The 19,604-nt window shown below is 41.1% G+C and overlaps 1 protein-coding gene across 2 annotated transcripts; it reads right to left on the reverse strand.

Moving 5' to 3' along the window:
- Positions 1 to 9,720: 9,720 nt before the first annotated feature.
- On the reverse strand, positions 9,721 to 18,010 carry LOC134611450 (transcription factor Jun-like). 2 transcript variants are annotated; one of them, XM_063455343.1, is made up of 2 exons: positions 17,571 to 18,010; positions 9,721 to 13,437 (listed from the first exon to the last, which is right to left on the reverse strand). In XM_063455343.1, the coding sequence occupies exon 2, from the start codon at positions 13,241 to 13,243 to the stop codon at positions 11,792 to 11,794; it is 1,452 nt and encodes a 483-aa protein (XP_063311413.1). In that variant the 5' UTR covers positions 13,244 to 13,437; positions 17,571 to 18,010; the 3' UTR covers positions 9,721 to 11,791. The 2 variants fall into 2 exon arrangements, with proteins under 2 accessions (XP_063311413.1, XP_063311414.1); XM_063455344.1 differs by lacking the exon at positions 17,571 to 18,010 and adding an exon at positions 16,649 to 16,691.
- Positions 18,011 to 19,604: the final 1,594 nt, after the last annotated feature.

A 19,604-nucleotide genomic window follows, 5' to 3' on the forward strand; every position in this document is an offset into this window, starting at 1 on the left:
CTTCAATGCAAATCTGATGCATGGTGGTCTTTGTTTCTGTTGAAGCACAATGGATCTTTGGCTAGATATGCTTACCAGTGATGTGTCAAATACCAGTTCATGGAACGCCAAATGTACTTTAGCTTAAAAGGTACACTCTAGGTCCCGATTGTTAAAAGCATTTTATAGTTAAATAATTAAAAATGTGCAATAAAATGAAATATACTTTTACATTTTTATACGCAAGCTGCAGTAACAAACAGCCTCTCGTAGACCAAGAAGGCACTCGACCAAACAGCAGTTTCTTGATGTAGCCTATGAAGTCTAAGCTTACCCCTTAAATCACTGTCCAGCAGGAGTTTATAGGATATGTAGTTCAACACTTGGCAGTAGTTGTGTTAATTACATAGGATGAGGGGACCTGCTAATAATTATACTTGTGCACAAGTCCTTTTCATCTGCAATGGACGAAACAAAAATGTATATATTTTTTTCCCATTGTAAAGCGCTGCGGAATTTGTAAAGCGCTGTGGAATTTGATGGCGCTATATAAATAACATAATAATAATAACAAGTTCCTGTTAATCTACGACCAAACAAATCGATTCCACACGTACATCGGCATAGATTAACAGAAATTTGATTTGTTCATCATGGGGAAAAGGATTTGTGCAGCAATCTACTAATTGTTTTGCAAATGGGACTGTGCATTTTGGCCATTGACTGTGCTTATACACAGTTGGTGGACTGACGCCCCAGTACAAAATATTTGGATGAAAAAGTAGGACATATAAACTGGATGCCAGAAGGCCAAAAAAGGCAGTATTACAGCTGCAGGTATAAGCAACTGTGAACTGGTATGAAGGGACAGGGGGACATCTTTGCCCATTAACCTACATTATGAACGTAGGTTTTTATGTTGTTTTAAGTGTCCCTTTTAACAAGATTCAAATGATATTATAGATATATATCTCATAATATATATGCACGCCCACACACAACTACATGTAAAAGCACACAAAAATGTTAAGGGGTGAAGGCAGCAAAATGTATTTTTTCTGTCTAACAAATCTATAATGGAAAAGTCACATGTGCCTTAACACATCTCATCCAGACATAAGAAAACTTGTAATTACATCTTCAAAAGGGCTATACGAGTGCTTTTTGGGTAAAATACACATCAACAGGCTTTAATATTTGAAGTTTTCAGAAAAACAAAACCTATATTGATAAGGTAATGTATGCCATTAACTATATTAATATTTTTCTTTTTCAAAAAGCATGAGAACCTGCAACACAACTTTGTTAAATAAGACAAAAGTGGAGAATGGCTGACAAATGTGAAGTACACAAACAAGCAACACATCATACTCTAGAATGTAAGCTCTTTGAGCAGGGCCCTCCACCTCTCTGTTCCTGTACGTCCAGTTGTCTGGTTACAATTACATGTCTGTTAGTCCACCCATTGTACAGCGCTACGGAATCTGATGGTGCTATATAAATAATAAAAAAATAAAAATATTAAATACAGACATACTTCAAACAGCAGAAAATGATTCTGCATACAAACAGTTAAAAGGAGGAGAAGCATTGTAGTTAAATGCTTGTTGATCAAATGCAGACTGCAAGTTTATATTCAAATGTTTTTTGAATAGTGCCATAATTGCCCTTTCAACCTGAAAGGGACCGTAGCTATAGTTAGGGTCCAGAAGTGAAACGGATAGCTTATTGTACTTTATGTACTTCATAATGATAAATCAGTAAATTTAAACGCTCTCTTAATATCACTTTAATACTGCTAAGGAGCAAACTGAAATATAGAGACAAAACAATCCTACTGAATTATTGGAATAATCAAAGAAAGAATCATGTAATTGATATTGTAGAAAAATGTATGCAGGACATTGCCAGGGTTTTTCCATTAAAATGAGAATTGCCAGGGAGTGAATTATACATTTGAGGTCAAAATAGACAATCTCCAAGTCAGGCTCTGCCTCACCACCTCCTCCGCTGACGCGGGGATCTAATGCGCATGCACGGCGAGTGTTGCGCTTGCATTAGGACTTTCCATACAATGCTTTCCTATGGGGTTTTGGGTGACGCTGTCCTCAAGCAGAGTATGAGGATGTCCAGCATCAGTTAGGCAAAACAACCCGGAAGTCCCTCTAGCGACTGTCTAGTAGTTAACCCTTCAAAGTAATTATTGCACTTTATTAAAAACTGCAATCATTACCTTTTCAGTGTTAGACTATGCACCAAGACCACTTCAATGAGTGGAAGTTGTTTGGGTGCCTATAGTGTCCCTTTAATGCTCACACAGGGACATAACCATACGACTTTGTTATTTTTTTTTTTCTACTTCTTCTATACACTTCTATCAAGGGGAGAATTGAGAAATGTAAAATTATTTTTTCTTGTGGTCACTATTTTGAAACATAAGAAATGTAAGTTTTAAATCAATCAATTTACAAAACAAAATCTCTGCTTCAATTGAAATTTAGCATGCAAAATCTCTTCAAACAAAACCTCAGATTTCTCACAAAGCTCTGAAGAGAAATTAAACAACAATCTACTAGTTTAAGAAACATATAATTTAGGCAAATAATTAAAGGGGTATTGCAAGCGCCACATGTTCCTTTTAAAGGTTATAGTGCACGGAGGTCCCCTAAATTCATTAAACTATAGCTTGCACAAGCACTTACAAGTGCCTATTTTTTTGTAAATGTTTTCTGCACAGGAGTTGTTTTTCTGTATTATTTTCAAATTATTATATATATTGCATGAGCAATTGGTTTCTGCTAAATCCTGGAACTGCCCTTTAAAGCGGCACTGTCACCCCTCCTTAAAAATAAGTATTTCAGTTAAGAGATATACCGAGACAAAGTAGGGACTACTTTGTCTTTGGATATTTCCTACACCTGACATGTCTAGACACTGGGTGGAGTTACCACCATCTAAAAGTGTCAATTCTCTCAGCCGTCACCAGTTATGTCTGCAGGGAATTGTCTTGGTCTATGGAGGATCCCTCCGTAGACCTCAATGTTGTACTCTTTCGCATGTGCGTGGGTTCAGCAGTGACGTCATCTACTGGCACTGCGGCGCCAGGAGCTGAAGAGGACCCGCCAGAGGAAGATGGCAGCACCCACGAGAGACAGGTTCAGTTAAACAAAATCTCACCTATATGTGGCCCCTGGCAACAGGAACCCCCAACAGCGATGTCACCATCGGAGGTCTTTGCCCCCAGACAGTAACGCTTTAATATACTCGTTTCTTTGGCGTCTGATATCAATATCATTATCATAGCTTTCCCCCCCAAAAAAATCCTTCCAGATTTCTTATGTGTATACCTAGTGAATCACAAAACTATTAAAGGGACACTATAGTCACCTGAGCAACTTCAGCTTAATGAGGTTGTTCAGGTGAGAACTATAGCTCCCTGCAGCCTTTCTCATGTAAACACTGTATTTTCTGAGAAAATACAGTGTTTACATTGAAAGCTAGGAACACCTCCAGTTGCAGTCACTCAGAGTGAACCAGAGGGACTTCTGAGTTGATGGAGGCATAATATGATCTGCTGTGGACAAGCATCCTGTGATTCAGTATCTCCTCCCACTGCATGCAGACACTGAACTTTCCTCATAGAGATTCATTGATTCAATTCATCTCTATGAGGAGATGCTGATTGGCCAGGGCTGTGTTTGAATCATGCAGGCTCGGCCCCTGATCTGCCTCCTTGTCAGTCTCAGCCAATCCTATGGGGAAGCACTGTGATTGGATCAGGCTATCACATGTCAGCAGACTGCTTGTTTTTCCTGAGTCTAACAGCATGCAGATTTACAGCTTCTGGCTTGAATACAGTAAGATTTTTACTATATTTATGGAGGCATGAGGGCCCAGGGGGGCTAGATGGTCGTGTTAACACTATAGGGTCAGGAATACATGTAGTTGCACTGGTGACTATAGTGTCCCTTTAACCATATATAGTGTGGGAAAATAGCGGCACTGTATGATTCTGGAGTCTTCATAATCCATGGAACCAAAGTTCAAGTGATGTTTTTAATCATCCCATCACATACATGAAACATTTTTCAAAAGGAACTGGTTTACATTATTTCTTTTCTACAAGTATAGAGGGTGTTACATCTGAGTGTTTTCATTTGTATTAAAGGACCACTATAGGTACCCAGACCACTTCAGCTTAATGAAGTGGTCAGGGTGCAAGGTCCATCTAGGATTAACCCTTTCTTCTATAAACATAGCAGTTTCAGAGAAACTGCTAGGTTTATAATAGGGTTAATCCAGCCTCTAGTCGCTGTCTCATTGACAGCCGCTAGAGGCGCTTCTCACTGTGATTTTCACAGTGAGAAGACACCAGCGTCCATAGGAAAGCATTGAGAATGCTTTCCTATGGACTGGCTGAATGCGCGTGCGTCTCATGGCACGCATGCGCATTCAGCCGATGATGGGGAAAGGAGGCGGAGAGTCCCCACCAGCGGTGGAGAAAAGGTATTTGTTTAACCCCTTCCTCCCCCTAGAGCCCGGCGGGAGGGGGACCCTAAGGGTGGGGGGGACCTAGAGACCCTATAGTGCCAGGAAAACGAGTATGTTTTCCTGGCACTATAGTGGTCCTTTAATAAATTGAGGGAGATTTATCAAGGTGTTCTGTTAAAAAAAGTGATCCAATGTATTCAAATTGGGGCAATCACAACCAGCAATAGGTGGAACCAGCAGGGACATTCCATTTTTGACACCACTCTTTTTACAGTTTTACACACTTTTTAGAACAGAACACTGATAAATCTCCTCCAAAAATCCACTTTCCTGAATATTACACCATTGAATAAAACATTGACAACCACCTATTACTTGTGGTAATCTTTTTTTCCATAAAATGCTCTGGTTTCTTTTGAGAAAAAAAAAAAAAGATTTAGCAAATGACATCATAATCCAGGGCAAACATTGCAAATAAATCTGAGAAATAGAAACATTATTTTATTTCTCCTCTTTTTGTAAATTTTCTCTAGGCTGACAACTGCCAGGTGCAAAGGGCAGAGCTTATAACAATATTTGGCAGGGAGCTAACTTGCAACCACATTTAAAGGGAATCTCCAGTGCCAGGAAAACAATCCGTTTTCCTGGCACTGCAGGATTCCTCTCCCTCCCACCCCCCAATCCCCAGTTGCTGAAGGGGTGAAAACCCCTTCAGTGACTTACCTGAGGCAGCGACATGTCCCACGTCGCTGCCTGCTCCTCCCCCGCCGCTCCACCTTCTGCCTACGTCGGCCAGTGGGCGAGACTGATCCCGCCCACCGACCGAGGAGACCTAATGCGCATATGCGCATTAGCGCACCCCATAGGAAAGCATTGAAAGCGATTTTCAATGCTTTCCTATGGGGAATTGAGCGACGCTGGAGGTCCTCACACAGCGTGAAGACGTCCAGCGACGCTCTAGCACAGAAAACCTGTGCTATAGAGCAGGAAGTTCCCTCTAGTGGCTGTCTTATAGACAGCCAGTAGGGGAGGACTTAACCCTGCAAGGTAATTATTGCAGTTTAAAAAAAACTGCAATAATTACACTTGCAGGGTTAAGGGTAGTGGGAGTTGGCACCCAGACCACTCCAATGGGCAGAAGTGGTCTGGGTGCCTACAGTGTCCCTTTAATTAAAGGACCACTATAGTCACCCAGACCACTTCAGCTCCCCCAGGTTTTAACCCTTCAGAAAAACTGCTATGTTTACATTTGGGGTTAATCCAGCCTCTAGTGGTTGTCTTCCTGACAGCTGCTAGAGGCGCTTCTGCGACGCTGGATACGAAATTCACATCCAGCGTGCAAAACGTCCATAGGAAAGCATTGAAAAATGCTTTCCTATGAACTGTTAGAATGCGCGCACGGCTCTTGGAGCTGACGTCGGCGGGGGAGGAGAGGTCACCAGCACTGAGGGAGCCTAACGCTGGATTAATGTAAGTAACTGAAGGGGTTTTAACCCCTTCAGCGCCATGGGAGGGGGGCCCTGACGGTGGGGGGGTCCTAAGGATGCTATAGTGTCAGGAAAACAAGTTTGTTTTCCTGACACTATAGTGATCCTTTAAAACGCTACATTTCATTTTCTTTTATGCAGATCACAAATGCACATTTGCTAGATATAGGTATAAGAACATAATATTACAAATACTAGGAAGTGACAGTTCCTCTTTAATGCATCGTTATATTTATATAACCAAAAGTATTACTTTGCACTGTTGTGCTAATAGGTGTAAAGTCCATATAAAACAACAGGTGTGTTCATGCAGTTCTAGGACTAACCAACTGCTTTATTATTAACTGTGAAGACAAATTAATTAACTCATACATTACTACAGGGAATGGAAACTGTAAGGATGCAAATAAATACAGTTACCATACACTATATGGGCCAGCAGTAATATTTGAAGCTGCTGCTCCCTGACTTATAGCAGTCAATTCACTTGGCTGGTGGTTTCCAAACCAGTCCACATGAGACACATATGGTCCAGGTTGTGTTAGTAACCCCAGTGAAGCAGACATGGCAAACAGCCCTGAATTGTTGGTGTTACTAAATGAGTTGGGGACCACTACAATTAGTCCGAGATTTGCTCAAACTGGACTGAAGATAATTCTAAGATTTTTATTCAATTTCCAAGGTGAAACCTGACTAGTGAATTCACAAAACACTTAATAAAAACATGATGCACGTGCCCATAAGTTGTGCCCAACAGACATTTAAGAGATATATAGCCCCAGCCACAGTCCCACACATCAGACCTGCTCAGCTCAGGCTCTCTAAATAGAAAGATATGGTAGAGATGTCCATCTAGTGTGCACATGCCTCACGCACAAATTGACCTGTGTTTGGACAGCAAACACATCACAGAAGTGAAGCCTTCTGGAGATAGGAGTCCCCCTGGAGAAATAGTACCTTCTAGGGTTAAATAAATTTTGAACAGTTTAACTCCAAAGTAGCCTCTGGTGCTGGTGTCAGCCCCTCAGCAGCATATCTTTTCAAAGCCAGTGTAGTGATTGGGGAGTCACTAATTGGCTAATTGGCCCTTTACGCTTACTGTAAGTGAAATTGCAGTAGCCAAAATCCGCCGGGGTTGGAGCGGAGTTGGAGATTTTTCTTCTAAATATTATTAGCCTTAATTTCCCCGTTCAGTGTTCATTTTCTAAAATCAGGAATTAAGTGAATAACCCTGTTAGTGAGGTTAATAAACTTGTCATATTTAGAAGTAATATCTAGCTACGAAAATACATTTTAACAACAGAATAGTCCACTCAGAAACTCTTTCATGATATCATGACACTGATTGTAACAATCAGTACAGAAGCAAACATTATGTTTACACAATTTATAGATTCTTTCACAAAATTTACTGTGTCAATTGTTGGGAATTCAAAGTGAATTCAAATTGAATTTAAAAATAAAGGCCAAAACAGATCGTTTTCGTTTGCTATTCCGGCCTAGAATTAGAAATCTCCTATAAAATCAGTTTGAATTCCTGAGAATTTTGTCAATAACCCTATAAGTGTGCACTGTTCTCTGTTTAAAGATTTTGGGATCTGTTCGCTAAACAGTAAATCACGACAAGATGCCAATGGGAATTCCAAAACAATACTTCAGAAGCAATATGCTACACAGACCATTGTGTTTATTTTAACAAGTTATCTCACCACAAATGTTTAATGGATCCATTGAAGCTGTACCTCTATATTACCCCTGTGATAACATCAAATATCCAGCTGCAAAAGTTGTTTAGTCAAATTTACCATTTGAAAACATCTCACTTTTTAAGAAAACTGTTCTTAAAGAGAAAAGATAAACAACTAAAAAAAACTAACATAAAATGAGCAAGTGACAAGAGATTTCACTTTTCAACGTTACAATAATCTGATTTAGTACCTCGTTTTTTTGTTTTGTTTTTTTTTTAACAAAGAAAACAAAACAACATTTCTTTCTGGGTATAAGCTTTGTTTTGCTTCCATAATTTACTATCACAACAGTAATTACAGTTTAACATTACTTTACAGTAAACTTGAATACTTCTTGTTCCACAATGTTTGTTACTACAGAAAAAGCGTGAGGTCTAGATTACAAGCTGAGCGCTTCTCAATTTTAATGCAACACAACACAAGGGCCGAAAAAAGAGCCTGGTATTACAACTTCATTAAAATATAACTTTGACTCATCATTTAAAAAAAGACACATTACACATAACCGTAAGTGAGCTGGTATGGGATTTACGCCGATCACTGCAACTGAACTTATATCTGTAGTAATATCTACAATAAACAGCATCAAAAGATAAAAAAAAAAAAAAAAAAAAAAAATAACCAATATCCCACTGTGGAAAAACAAATCTTCAAGGAAAAAAAATCATAAATTCCCTTTTTGCTTTGATTCTTAAATATAGCAAGGTTGTCATAGTAAAACAGATTCTTAACAGACAAGTCTAACATCTGGTAACCCCTTAAGGACCGAATAAATGATACAATGTGGTCTCTAAAGTCCGTTTGCCAAAATGGGATGTCCTCCTGTTTCATGGTAGCTCTTTAGAGTTCTTAAATGAGTGGACCATTCCATTCTGGAGTTGGATTGTTAAAGAACTGATTACTATGATGTTACGATTGGCTCTTAAGAGGTTATAAAAAAAAAACTAATCATCTCTGAAAGTTTTCACTTAGCATGTTCTGTAGCAACAGTAACCACAGCAATGTGACTGTCTTAATTGTAAAATCATCATCACGCTAGTTCAAAAACTTAGAAGAAAACTAATGAAGGAAACAATGTAAGCCCTTAGCTTTTCATTTATCAAAGTGCTGATTTGTGATTTCAACTTCACAAACAGCACACCCAGCTGGAATGTACAGTAAGAGAATGAGACGGAGTGGAAGCTGTGGTACACTGTGCTTCCCTTTTAAACATGCCTCATCTAAACTGTTTTGTTTTTTTCTTAATTTCTTTTTTTTTTTTTTAATAAAAAATATAACTGTTACTTGACATCCCAAAAAAATCTTCAAGTCTTAATAAATAAATAAAATACCAATGCCCATAGTGTGAATGGAAAATAAAGGAAAAGAAATAAACAATTCACACGTCTTGAAACTGAAACCCAATTCTGCAGAGTTTTTTGTTTTTTTTTAAGTGAAATATTCTTTATTTTCACTTCCCATTTAAAGACCATTTCCACTCATTCTCTGGGCAATGAATACAATGTGCAGTTACTAGCTTTACAACTATTTACCAAATTCTAGCAAAAATACAATGAAGTTTATATTTAGAAAATAAATATATACCATAAAAACAATCTGTCAAATATCAACCATCTTTGTTTACATTTGATGGAGGTAACCAGGAAACATGTCTGCATTGTACTTTTTTCTTTTTTTTAAGAAGCATTGGATCGTTCTGTAATGTGAGATGATCTGAGTCAGTGATGGGTACCATTAGCATCCACGTGTTTATGAACTATGTTTCCCATGATCCTTACACAGCCTTCACGGTTAATGTTGTTTTGAAACATCTGGGCTGCTGCACTAGCACTTCAAAACGTGATACATACTAATTGCTTGGTCACCTCTGCATGTAAATGTTCCAATTTCTAAAGTAAAACTTTACATTTGTACACACAATTTTTTGATAAAGCTTATCTGCGCATCTTTGCAAGATATTTAGTAGTCAGACCCTGACTTAAAACCATTATACCCACAATTTAGCCATAAAATAATTTCTTTAGATGTGGTCTTTATTTTTCCTTAAATAACATTTTAAATAATTTGCGTAGCAAGGTACACATAACTAAGTTGTACAAAAATACATCTAAAACTTAGTGCAATGTCAAGAAATCTCAAGACACATAATACTCAATGTCTAGCTTCAGACCGAGTACAATAAATAAAACTAGAATCTCGGTCAAAGCACTTAATAGTAACTCATTCTTATATCAACCAATATACTGTGCTTAAAACTCTAATTTGTGATGGCATCCATGTTGCATTTATCACAAGTCTAAATGGCCCAATTTTCAACCATTAGTTAACTTAAGTGCATTTAAAAAAAAATAAAAAAATAAAACACAATTTCTCAGTAATACGCAAATATAACTTTCCATTTGATTCTATAGAGGTCTGTCTACTAATGTCATTTATATACAAAATAATTTTATAAAACATTCCGACTTTATCAAGATTCATTTTAAGGGCACACATCTGCTGAGTTGATGTGATTAAATGTAGGCCAAAGTAACATCTGCCATTTTGGTGTAAGCTTTCACCGTTTAGTGAATAAGCCCTTAAACTGTTAACTTGACGCGATTCTCTGAATAAGTACCCCAAATCTGCTTACACAATGATCCAATCTGTTCCTAATACAAAGTAGTAAAAAAGTGTACTACATAAAACCAGCTGCAATATAGACCCTTAAATTTACCATATCACATAAACTTCACCTGGGTAGGTACAATATTATAAAGAGTTTATTGTAGTCATCATTGAACTTTGTTTTGTGAAGACATTTTATAAATCCACGTAGTTGCCATAAAATAAAATTGCAACACTGGATGTTCTTTTATGCCGGTCTCAATTTTTATCAATGTACATGGTAGTAAAACATTAAAAGTAATCAGCAGCCTCTCTTTGATTATAACTATATATAACTATAATTTAACAACCAGAAATATCATTTTGCTAGGGCAGTGCTCCTTTGAAGTTGCAGTGGGATTTTGCAAAGACAATAATCAGTAGACAGACCCGAACAGAATTTAGTAATACTATCACCAATTTGCTGGCATTATAGATAATATAGGGTTCCAGTATTTTAGTTAATTTTGTTGCTGCAAATTCATGTTTCTATGCAATGAAATCAGATTTGGGAGGATAAGCTATTCTTCCTGTTTTTATGAAGGTTTCAAAAATAAACACAAGAATAAAATTAGTTATTTAGTGAAGTGTTCCTTTTAAACAGGCAGACACACATAATCCAAAATGCCTGCTTTGCTAAATAAGGTCACTCTGAACTGATATATAATGTTGTTGGCACAGGACAGTATAATAAAATATTTTGCATACGTTATGCACCTATTTACATCTCATATAATCTCTTCCAGTAACACACCCAGGCTTAGAACAATACGATTAAATATTGTTCTGTAACATCATCAGGAAATTCAATCTTTTCACTAGCCACAATAATAGACATAGGTCCCTTGCATTTTTGAATACAAGGTTGGGTTCCCAAACTGGTCCAACAAGTTGTAAAATAAAAAAGTCTGGGTGGGGTTGGCTAGCCTCATTTTTAAAAGCTATTTTGTCACTCCATGGTCCTCTTGCTAAATAATTGTGTTGATCTTTCAGGCATTTTGTTTGCTCTAGCACATCTTCAGTATATAGCCACCTTTATTTTTTTTTCTCTCCAGAAACCAACAGTGGAAACATAAAACATGCCCTGCTCAGTGAGTACCACAACCTCTTCTTTCAGATAAGAAGGTAGCAGACCAGGCCCAAGCCTTGTTTCTCAGACACATACACTTTTTCAGTGTAAGCCTCCCACTCACTCACTGGGTTCTCAATCTCCTTCACTGTTGCAGCTTCAGAAGCTTACATGTTCCTCCAGTTTTTTCCCCCCTCAAACCATTAGGTTTGCTTAAATATTATTATTTAAAATGTTGTCATTCATGCCCGGCATAAAGTTTGCACTTCAGACCCTTCTTCTACTACAGTGGATCACCCATTCGTGACTGTTTCAGTCTCAGTGGCTCTAATACTGATACCCAGTTAGCTTTGTCTTGCTGTGGAGGCCTCTCAGCAGCTGGAACTGTCCCCGGCCTTGCCCCCAACAGGGCTGCTCTTGGCCACAGTAATCTGACAGCCATTGGTGACGTGGCTCAACACCTTGTGCTTGAGTTGGGAAACTTGCTCCCTCAGCAGGCTAGCAGTGGATGCCAGGTCTGAGTTCTGGGACTTAAGCACCTTGACCTTCTCCTCTAGGCGGGCGATGCGCTCCAGCTTCCTCTTGCGGCACTTGGAGGCGGCAATGCGGTTCCGCAGCCTCTTCCTCTCGGCCTTAATCCGTTCCTGGGTCTCTAGGTCGATCGGCGACAGAGATGGCTGGGAGCCTGAGTCTCCTGCACTACTCCCAGCAGTAGTCCCACCACCTTGGGCACCACCTTGTGAAACGTCAGGAACTGTCTGCGGCTCATCCAGGGGCCCCCTTACAGTGTGCGGACGGGGGAGCCCTGGGAAATGGAGCAGCACAGTCCCAGCTGAGCTCCCTGCTGCAGTGTATGGTGCCTGGGTGGCTTGCTGGAGTGGGGGGCTGTGCTGGGCACTTGCTGGGTTGAAGCTGCTCAAGTTGGTGTAGACAGGAACCTCCCCGGCTGGAAGCAGGGAGTGCGCTGGGTAGGATGTTGGGGAGCCCGCAGCTAGGGCAGTAGGTGACAGTGGGGCCCCCAGGAGCTGGTTCTGCTTGTGGAGGTCGGCCAGGGCCTTGACAAAGCCGTCAGCGAAGCCTTCCTGCTCCTGCGTGATCATCTGCTGGTTGCGGTACAGGAAGGGATGAGGGCCACCGGGGGCAGGGGGTACTGGGGTGCCCTGGGGTTGTGAAGGTGGAGCAGGGCTGGGGGCACTGCTACTGCTGGAGGCGGCTGAGAGCCCTGGGCTGGCTGCCTGGATAAGTAAATGCTCCAGCTCAGGAGGGGACAGTTTCAGCAGATTCAGGGCAGCTGTGGAGGAAGCGTTAGGCAGGAGAGACAGATCAGGACTGGAGGAGCTACCACCAGAACTGCCTGCCCCACCACTGCTAACGCTTCCCCCAGTCACAACGACTCCTGCTTCTACCACAGCTGGCACAGTTGGTGTGTGGGTATTCCCCACCGACATTTCCCGGGCAGCTACAGTGGGGTCTGTGATGGTAGGGCCCCCATTTCCTACCTGCAGCAGCTTGAGAGTGTCACCACCACGTGTGATCACCTCGGAGAAGCCAGCAGGAAGCACAGGTAGAGGCACAGAGGCTGCAGCTATATTCTTCTTCTTTAGGCCAGTGCTTTGGAGGATAATGTTGACGCTCATCAGTTTGGTGTCAGGGGGGTATCTGACCACAGGCTCCCCCACAGAGGTACGGAGAGCTCCTGGCGTCCCTTCCGGAGAGCCAGCACTGTATGCTGCGATCTGACTAAAATCCTGGAGGTTGAGGGTGTCCTCATGGTAAAAGGGGGGTTCCATCTTCACATGCTCAGTAGTGGTGCTGGTCATCATCCTGCTTTCACCTTATACACAATAGTACAGGGTAAATGTATGACGAGTCCTCAGTCTCTGTATAGACTCTGTAACGATCTTTCAGCAGTGAATATTGTCCCTATCCGGTGTATGGAACGGCAAGTAGAGCACCATACAATACAGTGTGCAATTGGATTGTCCTGGCTCCTGATTTTGTCCTTGCCCGAGCAGAACTAGGAAAGAGAAACAGAAACCATGTTACCAGTAATGTACACCATGCAGGCTGTAGTCAGCAAAAATAACCTACTGTGCACAAGCAGTCAGGCAGGATACTAGGGAAACATTTAAAGAGACACTATAGTGTTAGGAATACAAGACTGTATTCCTAACAATATAGTGTCCCTTTGTTTCCCTTAAAACCATTTAAAAACGTAGCCGATTCCAGCACCGAAGTCCCTCATGAGGACATCCAGCGTCGTTTCACCTTCTTAAATTATGTGAAACAGCAGGAAATTGCCTCTAGTGGCTGTATGGCCACCCGCAAAATAAACATTGCTGTTTCTCTGAATTAGCAATGTTTTAGATTGCAGGGTTAAAGTGACACTATAGTCACCAGAACAACTACAGCTTATTGAGTGATGGTGAGCAGAACCATTGCCTTCAGGCTTTTTGCTGTAGACAATGTCTTTTCAGAGAAAGTGCAGTGTTTACATTACAGTCTAGTGTTAACTTAACTGGCTACTCCTCAGATAGCGGTTAGAGATCCTTCCTGGGTCATGGCTGCCTAAAATGATCCAAACATTCAGCGTCTCCCCCTCTGCATGCAGACACTGAACTTTCCTCAGGGAGATTCACTGATTCAATTAATCTCTATGTGGAGATGCTGATTGGCCGGGGCTGTGTTTGAATTGTGCTGGCTCTTTGTCAGTCTCAGCCAATCCTATGGGGAAGCAGTGTGATTGGATCAGGCCACCAGTTCTGATTGTCAAAGGCCCTAAGGGGTCGAAGTGTTGCTTTCTGGATCTTGGGTCCAATAAAACTGCCTTGTTTGGAATTCGTTAGAGTGCCTGGATTATTTTCTATATTCAAAATGTTATATTTGGTCCCCTCTGGTACTGGGACTTATCCAGCACAGCACCCAGGATTCCATGACGAAGGGTTGAGTGCACTTCTACTAACTACATCTTACAGGATTAATGCTGCCGTAGTGACCAGCATTTATACGTAATACACATTAGGAGGTTTTGGATAGTAATGTCACTTCAATTATAATTTTCATTGAGCAGATATCTAATTTTCATTGTGAGTATATAGATAAAAGCACTATCGCTTTAATTCTTTAGCTTTAACACTGAATTTTATTAATTGCATTTATCACATTAATTTTGTATTACATATATTCACAATGCTCTTACAAACATATTATTTAAATATACTTCATCTTTTTTTAGCACCAGCACTATTTGATTTATCTCCTATGTTGGAATTAGTTTAGGACCCACTGATATTGGGGTACTGTGAAGTAGCACTTTGCATAACACAGTATGGCAATATGGAATCACCATATTTGTTTGCTGAGATGGGTGATTTTAAGTAGCCTTATAGAATTTAGAAATGTAATTTAGGAGTGCGCGGTTCCTTAATCTCCCCACCAATACAGACATCCATCCATCTAACTACATGGTTTTATAAAGGCATAAATGTACACACTATAATGGTCTATACACAACATAAATTATCACTATGGTATTTATAAAACTGGATTTAAAAATTTAGGACAAAATTAATGAACTGGAAAAAAAACTTGTACTATTTCAGCTCTACTCTGCCTAAAATGTTTGATCCCCTTTTCAATTCTTCTACAATTTCCTGTTTAATAAAATAATCCTGCATCTCTACTCGCATATATATTGGCAGCATTCATGCAGGCTTGCATCAAAATGCATGAAGGTTATTAATGTTGAATGTGAGCACATGGCAGCGCAAGGGTCTATCTGTGTGCAGTGCATGTCCATCAGTGGAAATAAATAATGCTATCCATTATTACAGTTGTTCCGTCTCTTCCATAGACTCTCTTCCACACACCACTTTGACGAGCTTATTTTGACACTGGCATCTTATCCATCAATCCATCCTAACCACAGCTGTGCTGCTCTTCCTTTTTTGTCTTTGCCCCCTGCTCATGTATGGTGAGCTCGTTAGAGTTGGGACTTTTTCACTTCTCAGATATCCCCATTCTATAATTGTAAAGCGCCACCAAATAATAATAATAATAATACATTAAAAAAAATAACCACCAAAATATAAATAATTCTTTTTTGACACAGGCAATGTGTGCTTGAAGGGGGTGTATGTATTGCTTCTCCAGCTATTTTAATATTAAAAAGTGGTGGATATGGGTACTGGGAGTTACATACGAAGAAAAATTGGGGTGTGGATAGAGTGTATAGTTTACTGTGATATTTCTGGATGGGGTGGGATGGGCAGGGAAGTGGTGGGAGTTCCAATAAAGTGGTTAGTTTGGCTCATTTAGGATGAGAATGAGAATGGGATTAGTGACTTTGTGAGTGAATCAGTAGAGTAATAGTGGTAGTTTGAGAAGAGTCGGCTGGCACAGCATAGTGAGAGCTGTGGTAGGCTGGAGTAAGATAGTGGCACTTGGGATAGAGCTGGCTGTGACTGTATTAGAAGTTGGGGACAGAGTGGGCTGGGGAATATTAGTGTGCTAGGGTAGAGTGGGCAAGGATTTGGGGAGTTATGGCAGAATATGAGAGATGAGCTTTAGTGAGTTGGGACAGAATAATGAGAGTTGAGGTAGAGTGGGCTGGGGAAGGATAGTGGGAGTTATGGTAGGATAGTGAGAAATAGAGTTATAGTGGGCTGGAGCAGGATAGTGAGTTGGGGTAGAGGGGCTAGGACAGTATTTTGGGAGTTAAAGTAAAGTGGGTTAGGACAGGATAGTAGGAGTTAGAAGTAGAGTGGCTGAGGAAGAATAGCCTGATTTGGGGCATGACTATGGGAGTTATGGTAGAATGGTCTAAGAGGTGATAGTGGGATTTGTAGCAGGCTGGTGCAGGATAGTGGGAGCTGATGTAAAGTGAAAATTGGGATAGTGTGGGTTGGGGCAGTGTAGTTAGAGTTGGACTGGATAGTTGGGGCAGGATAGTGAGAGTTGGAGTGAATAGTTGTGGCAGGATAGTTCGAGTTGAAATTGATAGTTGGGGCAGGATAGTGAGGTCTGATCTATAGTGGTCTGGTGCAAATTATTAGCAGATGGGGTAGTTGGGCTGGAGCAGAATAGTGGGAGTTGGTGTACAGTGGGCTGGGCAGAATAGTAGGAGTTTCTGTCTGCTCCACAATTAGCCCTTCACCCACAGTTGTTGCCTTCACAAATCCCTCAACAACCACTCCTATTAGCATGGCCGAGCTCTGAAGGTTTCTTACCTGCCTTGTCTCTCCTCCAGCAAGCCATCACAGCAGCATCAGCATGTGTGGAGGGGGCGGGGACATGGCATTTCAGGCAATCCCTGCTCTCTCTCGCACAGTGTACTGCCTCCTGCTGTGTGTGTGTGTGTGTGTGTGGCTGGCTGGCTGCGTTTGTGGCTGGCTAAAGGAGAGAGACGGACAGCACCGAGGCTGCAGGGTCCTGTCTCCCCTCTTTTTAAGTTTCGTTAAACCTAATAAGAATCTGCGTAACCGAGGGGATCTGCACACTCTTGATCTCTCCATACAATTAATTGGATGGATGGGTATTGCCCCCCCCCCCCACCTGTCTGTCTGTGTACATTTGTATATAGTGTATATATAGATAAAAAATATCCCCACGCATTTATATATATACACTGTATATAAATATACACACACAGGCAGGTGGGCATTGCAGCCTGCACTGCATGAGCAGCCACTACACAGACAGAAAACAACCTGTAGGATATGTATACAAAATATAAAATCACTGTTTGCTGATGTATATACTTTTGTAGGTTAAATCAACATTATTACATCTGGCAGAAATACTGACAGTTTCACCATGGATGTATATATCTAATAGTAAATAACTGCACAGCTTACAATCGGTGAAAGCCATGGAATTCCACGGTCGGAATGCCCATCCAGCCTGCATTCCCTGGGGTTCTTCACTGCACCCAACACTAGATTAACACGGGATTACTAGATTAGCATTATAATCACACAGCCTTCATAATCCCCCCCTCTCTGTCTCGTAAATCAAGGCGAATCTCATACAGGATAAATGAAAAGCCTTATTTATGTTGTTTTTCTTGCACGTTATAATGGTGGGAGGTGGACATCTCGTAGTAACCATAGTGAAAGGGATGATGGACCCACGCAGGACAGAGCACCTTACCCCGCAGGCAGTATACGATGCTCTACTGATGACTCCCTGCTGTATTGGGCAGTGTGGTTGTCACTCCGTGGGAGCAGAATCTCGCTGGGAGCAGTGGGGAATGTGACTCCGCTGTCTCGTGTGGATGTCGTACCCAGGGGTGATCCCCCACACAAGCAGTGCTGTCGATGGCTTCAGCAGCCTCTCCAGAGCTGCACAATGTGTGCCAGGCGGCTTGTCTTCTTGCTCCTCGTGCTTTGAAGAAGTTGGAACTTATTGTTGTGTATTTCAATAGATATTTATATATTTTCCTCCTCCTTTTCCCCCTCAGAGCAGATAAGCAATTGGATATTCCATCTTCATACTCTGCGAATGCAGCTAATCACTGGCTGGCAACCCACTTCCATTTGCTAAGGTATGCTAAGTATCTCTTCTTCTCTCCCTCTCCCTCTCTATTTCTATCGCTGTCGTTGGCTTGTTGCATTTCCTGAAACTCCTCTAAGAGAGCTGATGTCAGACGCCTTCAAGCTCCTCCTTTCTCCTCACTTCTACCAGAGGACAATATTCTTGCCTTTGACATAATGTATGTTTAAATAATTACACATATTTTACGAGCTTGATGCTGTTGAAATCCATTTGGCTATTTGTTTTTGATTAAATGCAGGTCCCAAATCATCACATAGTAATTGCTAGACAAGCAGTAGCCACCATTCTCTCAATGTATGAATATAAGCTAAAATAACAAACAGCCCCCCCCCCCCCAAATATTAACCTGCACTGTGAAAAATAACAATAGCTTGTTGAACGCTGTGAACATCACAGCTGCGAAAAGAGAGAGAGAGAGATCTGACATTAGCCACTGATTTGCTGCTTGAACTCAGGATGGCAAGCAGATCAGACACAGAACACTGCTTTGACAGCTCGCTTTTCCTATAAAGTCTGTCCAGCAACAGCAGGGGAAATAGCACTGGAATTTACGGTGTTAAATTATGGACTTCATTATTTGGCAGTTTGTCTTTAAAATAAAGTGATACCATCTGTGTACATTAATGAAGTCAGCTGGAATGAACTATAAGGCATTGGAAGCCACAAAGTATTAATTTGCAATTGTTACAGGAATCCTTTTCTACAATAGATACAGTGAATGGAGTGTACTGGGTAGGAAATAACACTCCAGGTAATTTTGAAGGAGGGAGTGAGGTGACAGATCCCTCAGGTAAGACAATCTGTGTTGTATTAGGTGTTAGATTAAACACTCACTGTAAACTCTTGCACCATAATCCAGGTCCTAATCCCCCAATAGCCAATCTCAATTTAATATAGACTATAGTCACCACTCCAAACCACTTCCATCCACATGTTATACAACTATCTCAGCCTCTCCTCTGTTATAAAGCTCACACTCCTTCCCCAATAACCATATCTACAACTGACTACAGATTCCCCGTCACCCCTCCCTCTTATTAAAGGTTACCCATGCTCTCTTAACAGGTTTCCCTATTACATAGTCATCAAATGCATGTGAGCTGAGCTGAGCAACACGGTGAGCTGATTTCAACATGTGTTTATTGCAGAGCTTCATTTCCTGTGTCCTCGGGCTCTCAGCACACCTCCCCCCTTTTTAATGACAATATATTTTTTTCTTTTTTCAGACAAACAAAACATATAAACAGAAAAATAAGTAAATGCAGGTAAATGTGCATGTTTAGACTACTCTAGTCCACTGTGGGAGTATTCTGCCCATTCTTCAAGTTACTGTTCTAATCTCGGTAACGAGTTGGAAGCTTAACAACGCTACCACTCAAAGTCATTTTGCAAGGAGTGGCTGTGTGTCACGGTGCCCGCCAGATCCAGTCCTGTCAGAGAGTGGTCTGGGACCTGGCGGGCACATCTCATCGCAGTGGCATTCCCATGTGGCCACTCCTTCGGCGGCTGCTGATCTCACTCCGAACACGGTTTCAGAGCGGACAGGCACCCTCCCCTCACACAGCGGCCGGGTCTGAAAACATTAGAGACGCCGGTCGCTGCAAGTCAGAACCTTTAAAGGTTCTTAGT

Source organism: Pelobates fuscus, chromosome 5 (genome assembly GCF_036172605.1).
Source record: "Pelobates fuscus isolate aPelFus1 chromosome 5, aPelFus1.pri, whole genome shotgun sequence".
NCBI classification, from domain to species: domain Eukaryota; kingdom Metazoa; phylum Chordata; class Amphibia; order Anura; family Pelobatidae; genus Pelobates; species Pelobates fuscus.

Coding starts and splice junctions, on each gene's coding strand:
- LOC134611450 (XM_063455343.1), bottom strand. CDS start 13,243: ATGATGACCAGCACCACTACTGAGCATGTGAAGATGGAACCCCCCTTT.